A 9,309-nucleotide genomic window follows, 5' to 3' on the forward strand; every position below is an offset into this window, starting at 1 on the left:
TATGAACTCACGGATTTACAAGAATATTTTAATAATCAATGAACCACATACTGAGGAGACTGAATATCAGAAGACAAAGACATGGTAGAATTGGACTACGACTATTTTCTGGAACTTGTATTGGAAATATTTACGAGAATTTTGTATAAGGAATAATACGCTGGTCGTAACTCACAATAATATTTATGAGAACTTGGTGATCTGAGGAAATGGATTTATGAGAATGGAATAACAATTGTTAAACCATAATATTGACAGTTGAATATCCAAATAAAAATAGTAGATTTCGAAACAAAGAGACCATAGTATAGGTTCAGAGTACAAATAATTATGTCATCGCACAAACAATCCCGTATGAGAAGTGAAACTATGAAAACAAATTAGTTTCAAATTTGAATTTGGTAAATTGGGTCGTTGATGACCAACAGGAGCGGTCAATTAAAAACACAGTAACTAAGGCTTCCATATTTATTCTAGCATTCCCAAGGAGACTGGTCCCAACGTGGTCTTCAACGTCGTGGCTTGAGTGCTTCTAGACCAGCAGGAAGCTTCTCAACAGTGTTGATTTCGTGATAGATGGCGTAGTAGAGAAGCTGATCTCTATACATTGCTGCATTTTCCTGTTTTTGTAGTGAAGGAGATCAGCAACATTGCCAGAGGCAGAGTCTTGGTTGTGAAAGTAAATACAATGTTAGGATTTACCGTGAGGATTGGAAGATGGAAAGATTCACCATTCCATAACTCCATGAACTTGATGGCATAGAATCCACTGTCGGTGGCATTGCGCTGCACTGGGACAGGTAGGATGGGTCGCCTGAATCGAGTAAACGACTTAAGCTTACCATCTGTGGCTTCCTGGAACAGAAGATTGAGCCTTGGAATAATTCTGTTACCCACAACTTCATGGTAAAGCCTATGGTCATCAGGACTAGAGTCGAGAATATCTATTCGGTCATGTATAAGGTTGATGCAGTAAACAGTATAGTGGTCCTCCTCCATAATCGGCAAAAAGAACTGCCAATGTCCAAAAACAAATTAGTAAGGAAACTGTAATTATTATACATTTAATGGAATGAGAAGTAATACTTACTAGCTTAACATTAGTTGTGTCAATAGAAGCAATGCCACTCTCTAAAATTTCAAGAGCATTATGAAATTCCCACTCTTCGTATTCCTCCTGATCCTCCATATTGACGTATTCCTAGAAAGAGAGTAGAGACTTATTAGTAATAAACTAAAAATTGTTTTGGCAAGGTTGTAAAGGTGTTCTTTGTGCGGACTCACCCCAATCCTGTGGGGTAGGAACACCCTGTAGCCACCACCATCTGGCATGTGGACTGATTCATCATGGCTCAAGCATTGAACAAAGTAGGACATAAATTTGGTCGAAAGCTCTTGATCGTTAGGGAAGGAATCTAATATTTCATTGCCAGTGAAATCTATGAAGCCTGTACTAATGAAAACCTCACTGGTAGGAAAAAAGGTGGTCGTCAGTAACTTGTAGGACGATACAAAATTTGAGAAGGGGTCATAAGCCATACTTTAAACTCTTGAGACTCGGGCGAAACTTCTTCCTCACAGCTAGTGCCTTTGACATTGGTACTCGTGTCCGCATTGGATCACCTTTGAATGGCGACACGTACTTGGATGGGCGTCTTGTAAGACGTTGTGGTTTTGGATAAACAGGTAGGAGGGGCTCATCATCAATGGTGATATCAGGTCGTAGAACCTGTGCTCATCCCGAGAGAGTAAAATTGTAGTAAGCAACATGATAAAATTATAATAAATGGGGAATGAACGTGTGGAAGGCACCTCATTAGGAAGCGGATGTTGGGTGTGTGTAAGCATAGCAGGCTCTGATGTCATCGTGTCGGTTGTTGTAGTTTGTGGGTGGGCAGCAGGTAGGAGGGGCTCAACACCAATCGTGCTATCAGGTTGTATAACCTGTGTGAATACCCAAAGCGTAAAATTTTAGTAAGCAGATTGATAAAATTACAATAAATGGGGATTGAACATGTGGAAAGCACCTCATTAGGAAGCTTATGTTGGGTCTGTGTAAGCACAACAAGCTCTGGTGTCATCGTGTCGGTTGTTATAGTTTGTGGGTGGGCAGCAAGTAGGAGGGGCTCAACAGCAATGGTGGTGCTGTCAGGTCGTATAACCTGTGCTCATCCCCAAAGAGTAAAATTGTAGTAAGAAACTTAATAAAATTACAATATATGGGGAATGATCGTGTGGAAGGAACCTCATTAGGAAGCTGATGTTGGGTGTGTGTAAGCACAACAGGCTCTGGTGTCATCGTGTCAGTTGTTGTAGTTTGTCGGTGGGCAGTCCGTATAACAGATGCAGTGATGAGGTCAACTAGAGAATCCAGGGATGAGGTTCCTCCATGAATATTGACATTGGCACGAGCAGCTTAAATAAATAGGTATTATGGTAATATTTGATGGAACAAATTTAAGAAAACACATACTGCCAATGTGTGATGCTTGTCCAGTGCCTTCTTGGTCCATCGCCTGACCCAAAATTGGAGGAACAACATCGCCAATTGTCACATCCGTGTGAACCTGCATATACAAAAATCACATGTTTATTGACTGACCAAGAAAGTTGTATAGTAAATATTGTAGCTATATACTGAAATCTTAATGTGATAGGACATATGGTAACTCGAGATCAAACCGGTGAGTGTTCATGATCCAATTCCTGTTCTGACCCGGCATTCGTTGCGGCATCCATGGGCTGTGGTGCCGCAGCCTCCGTGGGACTGTTCTGTTGCAGTGGCACATGTCTCTCATGGTTTATATGTTGGTTAGTGCCATATCCTGAAATAAATAAAAAATAGATTAGTGGAGCATAACTGCAGTTGCATGTTTCATGATATGAAACAGGCATTTACAAGTACAATTAGCAATAGATATCTGATTTCCTCTTACCTTTAGAATGATTTGGCGCCTCAGTTACATGTTCAGACTGTATGTTATCTCCGTTATGGATATCATGCATGTCAAGATCGTTGGCATCAGCTTCATTCATGAAACAATAAATAGGGTCAGATAAACTATTTTTTTGAACAAAAGAGTAAGTAGTGGGTCGCTTTGTGGACCTGCAGTAGGAGCAGTTGGTTTAGCTTGGTGATCTATGCTGTTATTCTCACAACTTTGGTTCTCCAAAATTGACCGCACCTTTGCAATGAGCTGGTCATGTGAGGTTTGTAGCATTAGTTGTCCCCTGTTTAAGTAAGTTGTTGCCTTTTTTGATTTGATGTCAAATTCTGTGAAAGCTTGCACTAACGGCTTCCTCTTTGGCTTGGCAACTGTCACATTGACTACTCCAACTAGTTCTGAAAGAATGCTAGGGAACTGTATAGCAGACACAGGTTGAATGTTTGCTGGCTTTTCTAGAATAGAATGATGAGGCATATGGTAAACAGTATCACTGATGTCCCTAAGCTGCTCACACAAAATGGAATTAGGTAAGTGGTAGTAAATAGGCATTGACACAGAGGACTGCCTTTAAAAATGGGGGACAATAGTTACTATGTCTCACCGGTAATCGCCCAAATGTGACCTTTCCTTGGTCGTCCTTTGTCTTGTCAGCAGCAATTATTTTTTTAATCAAATCTTGATTGAAGTACTTGGCACGGGGAATGTCCTTGTGATTGATCTGGTGTTTGCAGCGTAAATTATCCAAATACACTATCTGCACCAAGAAAAATGGGAATAATGGAGAATAAGTTTAATATAAAATATGTGGCTAACTATTCAGCTATATCATAATATTTGAAGGCATATTATGTATGATAAGTGGGAAACTGACCAACAGAAAAAACGCGCATCCTGTAATTGAAGGCGAAACTTTAGTTGTTCTATCAAGACGCCACGTGCGTGCAGCTTCTTGGATTTCATCGGTAACAGCCTTGCACCAGTTCATAGTGGGTAGTCGAGACAAATTCCTAGCCAAATAAACATCTTTCGCCCTGATGTTGTTGTCCGAGGAAGGAAACAACAGCTTGTTAGAAGCGATCATGAAGAAAATTTTAATGCACATGTTGTCGTCAAGCATCCTGGAGTCTAGCTCAATGTCGGCCTCCCAGATCTCTTGTAGATACTTTGTGTGCACATCCTCAGCTTCTTGTAAACCAATAAAATCCTTGAAATCAGACAAGGCCTTGCATGCTTCCTGGTTTGTGTGTAAAGATAATTCTTCACCACTGTCCGGAATGCCAAACGTTTGCTTAACGACAAAAGGGTTGATATGTATAACCCTATCTTTACCAAGAACCAACATCATAGTTACAGGATCTAGCCTGTCATACAGATACCTCAACATTTCTCTGCTAACTAGCTTGTCTGCTCGGATCTGGAGGAGGCCACCAAAGTTCATATTATTGATTCTAGTACGCTGACTCATGGTGAGGAGATCAATAAATGAGTTAAAAATTGAAGGTGCACATCGAACAGTTGGTGCATGAAGATATTTGGTAAGCTTTTGCTGTTTAGGCTGTAGAAAGAATACAAATGACTTATGTAATTGTTGAAAATAAGTGCTAAATAATAAGAGTGAAAATAAGAAACCATTATGGTAAGAATGTAATGATACTGTTTGGAATAATAATAATAATAATAGTTTAGTCGCAATAGTATACCTTTGTAGGTGGATCTATGCGAGAGGCATTTTTCTTCTGCACTTTCCCATCTCTGCGTGCATTGACAACAACTTTTGTAGTACGACGTTGATTATTGTTCATTACTGGGTGCCTAGTTGGGGGTTGCATGAAATCGTCATCATCATCGTCCTCCTCTGAACGAGGGCGTGACGACGGTCCTGGACAATGTGGTGGCTGCTGATGAACTGGTTGAGCTGGTAGTGTCTGAGATACACCAGTGACGTCACTTATATCAATGTTGAAATCCTCCTGTGTGGTGTGCAGGGTGAATGATTTCAATCTACCCTGAACAAATTTAGGAGGCCTCATTTCCTATGAAAGAATCAGGAACTCATGTGGTAAGCATATTTACGACAAATAGTATGAATATGTTGCAGTAATAAATATTTACGATAATTTGTACTGAGAATTGTTTATGGGATTTTGCACTAAGAATGGTTACGAGAACTTACAGTAATATTTACGATAAATATTTTTACAATGACAAGAGTTACAAGAACTTGCAGTATATTTATGAGACATGTGGACAGTGAATATAGGTACTGAAGTAGTAAAACTAACGGTAAAAATTAGTTAGAATGATCAAATTTACCATGAACAGGAACATAAAATTACTACTTAAACTAGCTAGAATGATCCATACAATTTAGTTGAAAGCAGGCACAGGAATTACTAATGTTTTTGCAGCCCGCTTTGTTCTCAGACTAACAATAAGCATTGGTAAACAGGGACTAAGAATTGTTCACGGAGGTAAAAGTTGCAGTGGGCATCAGTGAACAGGTATGTATAGTGTAAAATTAACACATTGATAAGGATAAATCACCTCCGTAGCCTGTCTCTGCTGGCCTGATGGGATCTGCAGAGTAGATACGAGCAGGCAACTTCACAGCAGCCAGCAGAGACCCGAGGCAGCTTCCTGGCGTGGATGTTTGGGGCGTCTCCAGTAGCCACTTCTGACGGAGGATTGGACCTCTCCGGCAGCCACTTCCGATGGAGGATTGGGGACTCTCCAGCAGCCAAGAAGAGCAGCGGACTGCATTTATCAGGATGTTGTGGTAGGGGGCTGCAGTATAGAGGAAGCTGCAACGAAATTTGGGGGATATCCCTACGTTCTTGGATCAATCGAGCATTGATACGGAGAAGCAGCCGAATCATATTCTGTGATCTCGGATTGTAGCTGGGCATCGGCAGATCTTCAATGGCAGGAGCGAGGGCGAGGGAAAAGGCGGCAGGGGCGGGGGGCGAGGCGCGGGTGCCGAGGGAAGAGGAGCGACGCGCAGGTGCCAGGGGAGGGCAGCGTGCGTCGGACCACGCAGGTGCCGGCGGAGGGCGGCGTGCGTCGGGTGCGGGAGGGCGGTGTGCGTCAGGTGCGGGGGAGGGAAGGCCGCGTGCGTCGGGTGTGGGGGGATTACGGTGAATGAGGATTTTTTTTTACGAGCAGTGAATGAGGATGCTTGATTGAAGCCTTGAAGCCTGAAGGGGACGGTGAATTAGGATCTACTACGCATCTGACCTGATCAGCCCGCGCGCCGCAGCGACCCGGCTACAAAATAAAATATTTTGTAGCCAGCTATATATATATATATATATATATATATATATATATATATATATATATATATATATATATATATATATGTACTCCCATGTGTGTATCTCTAGATTTACGACATATATGGTCCGACAAAGTATATGTAGACGTAGTATATGATCATACTAAATCATCTAGGGTAGTATGTATATCAAGTATGCAAGTATACTTGAAGTATATTGTTATACTTATTTTATATAGTACTGCAGTGGCATTTTCGTAAGATATTAAAAAGTATGGTCTCTTTTGAAAAAAAAAATCACGTTGAGTATATAAACATACTCAAACTGATAAATTAGTATGAACACATATGTAACATGGTTTATTGAAGACGGGAGTAACTACTCCCGGTATATATATATATATATATATATATATATATATATATATATATATATATATATATATATATATATATATATATATATATATATATATATATATATATATATTGCTATTCTACACCAAATTGTTATACTGAACAGAATTCAGTATCCGTGTTTCAGTATTGTTCAGTATTTTGTGGTCCTGAGTGTACGACTAGGTGATACTGAACATTGTTCAGTTCTGGTCAGTATTTTTTCTACTCAGTTTTGACTTGCGATGTAGAATAATATTCTATATATATAGAACTATTACTCTGTAGCTAGCTACAAAATAACTTATTCTGTTGCCACTTTGAGTCACGATAACCACAACCTTCGTAAAGACCCGTGCAAACCACAGCAAAAAAGTTGTCTAAATTTAACAAAAAAATCACACATGTAGATGACATGATGATACATAACATTATAAAATATCTTATCCAAACTCAAATTCGTTTGTGAGATATAAAAATAACAAATTTCTGACGGATCTTGTGGACAGCTTGCTGGCTTGAAATTTGTTTTTGCAGATATAAGAAATTGCAAGGATCCGCAAATATGTTTTTCTAAATGCGCCAGTTGCCACAGATCAAAGCCCATATATATAGCATTTCTCGAATTTGTTTTTGCAGAAATAAGAAAAACAATAAAAAAGAAGAGTCAACTTTGAACCCCTTTTAATCATGTAGTCTCAGAATTGTGTTTTGCTGTCATAAACAAGGATTGGGCCACGGACAGGAAGTCTTACCAAGTCTCAACCATTCAAACAAACCATATAGTACACCGAACCCAATATATATATTATAGTGCAGGGTCAATCTAGGCTTTGACCTCTGAATGTTCCTGTAGATGGAAAAATGGACTGGTTCTTCTTTTGTCTAAAAAAAAGGTTCTTTGAACATGGACATGTTCTAATGATACATGATGCATATATAAACTGCTTTTGGAAGCAGCCGTTTGCCGTTGTCGTTGGTCTGCGGAGTTGAGTTTGGAAAAGGAAAAGAAGCTAGCAAAAGCACCTGCGTTCAGTTGCCCCGTCGCTGTTCTTGTGGTACACGTTCGCAATACCCTTGACAAGTCTGAATAAATTATGAAAAGACCTCTTGCATTGACGCACACTACTCGATCTGCCCTGTATTCGTTGTTGTTTTAATGAGCCACGCACGTTAACAAATGTGTGTGTGTGGTACAAAAATATATATTTTCAGTCATATGATACTTGTGCTCGTGTATTTATGTATGCAATAACAAAGGCATGGACCGATCTACCTTCGGTTGATTGGTCTTCCTCAAGGACTAATAATTTGCGCTTTAGAAAAAAAAATCGAATATGATTTTTTTTCCTTTTCTTTATATACATCCGCACGCTTCCTTTATGTACCGGTTGAATCACTTTTTTTTGTTAAACACGCATAAGCTCACATTAAACGCACGCATCCTTGCCCTACAAAGCACGCCTAAGAGGCTAAATATGTCTTTGGTTCATAGGATTACAAAGCATGAGACAGATTCATCCTAAAAAAAATGTAGTGTTTATTTAGTTTATAGTCCATGCAGATAGGATGGTCATCCCTAGAAGACATATACCACAAAGATGGAAGACCAACGGAGCCCTTGAAATCGAAGGGACAATGTCGTCCTTTTGTTCACGTTGTCTTTGTTCATTTCCTTCTTTGCCACCTTCAAATGGGTGTGGACAAGCACCTCAAGATGGTGAAGCGAGCTAGTCAACAAGTTGTGGTTGAGCACATCAGGAAGTACTTGTGAGCGAAAAATACTGCTGAATGGTTGGTAGATTTGACTGATAAGCTCAAACGAACAGGTTGACTACTGTGGTTGAGCACCTCAGGCCACAGAGCGCGTTGGTCAACTACCTTAGACAGCACAGTAGGGGTAGCACGATAGAGCCGGTCACACAAGAGCCGTGTGGTAGCACGAGACATCATGTCCAATTGTAAGGATGTTTAATGGATAGTATCCCTTATTTCCTCGCTACGTTGGAACACCCAAACCAAAGATTATTGTATGATATTATCACAATACTAAACGATCTAACAAAGAGCGATCACACCACAAAAGATCTCGCACTTTATTGTTTTTCTATGCTGGCAAGACAAATCCATAGCATATGATATATGGATTTTAGGGTTTCTATCAGAATAATGGCTATATGAACAATTTTTCATGTACTTCTTCTATCCCAAATTATAAATCGCTTTGCCTTTTCGGTACACCCATTTTGCTATGCATATAGATAAATAATGTCTACATAGATAGCAAAATGAATGAACCACAAAAGTCAAAGCGAACAGGGGAATACATGTTGACAACAAAATAACATGTGCTTAAATGTTTTGTTGCAATAAGAAACAACACTTTTGATTGACATGCCAAATTCTCTGGATTAGGTTACCCTTGGTTAAACTTTTTTCTCACTCTCAAGATACCCAAAAAATGTTGAGAGGAATTTCCGGCTTCCAAATGAATCAATGAGAAAAGGAGTATCCTGGTCCATTAGGTACTGCCGTATTGGTAGGAACAACCTTTTGAATAGGCGTTCTTAGGACACAAACAACTACGTGTGGAATCTAATATACAAACTAAACTAAATTAACTAGCAGCCAGCTTTACTTGGTTAGAAAGGGACAAGACACAAGAGATGGCATGTGCAGGTAGCCGCCCAC

The 9,309-nt window shown here is 39.8% G+C and overlaps 1 protein-coding gene across 5 annotated transcripts; it reads right to left on the reverse strand.

Annotated features, from left to right (window-relative positions):
- Positions 239–6,089, reverse strand: LOC8076785. 5 transcript variants are annotated; one of them, XM_021461622.1, is made up of 16 exons: positions 5,493–6,087; positions 4,649–4,981; positions 3,820–4,503; positions 3,550–3,702; positions 3,107–3,452; positions 2,937–3,026; positions 2,683–2,825; positions 2,474–2,567; positions 2,246–2,361; positions 2,028–2,162; positions 1,813–1,944; positions 1,542–1,729; positions 1,285–1,468; positions 1,091–1,201; positions 703–1,014; positions 239–620 (listed from the first exon to the last, which is right to left on the reverse strand). In XM_021461622.1, exons 2-16 carry the CDS (start codon positions 4,976–4,978, stop codon positions 510–512), a joined length of 3,129 nt encoding a protein of 1,042 aa, XP_021317297.1. In that variant the 5' UTR covers positions 4,979–4,981; positions 5,493–6,087; the 3' UTR covers positions 239–509. The 5 variants fall into 5 exon arrangements, with proteins under 5 accessions (XP_021317297.1, XP_021317296.1, XP_021317300.1 ...); XM_021461621.1 differs by having other exon boundaries at positions 2,246–2,385; XM_021461625.1 differs by lacking the exon at positions 2,028–2,162 and having other exon boundaries at positions 2,246–2,385; positions 5,493–6,088.

This window comes from Sorghum bicolor, chromosome 5 (genome assembly GCF_000003195.3).
Source record: "Sorghum bicolor cultivar BTx623 chromosome 5, Sorghum_bicolor_NCBIv3, whole genome shotgun sequence".
NCBI lineage: Eukaryota > Viridiplantae > Streptophyta > Magnoliopsida > Poales > Poaceae > Sorghum > Sorghum bicolor.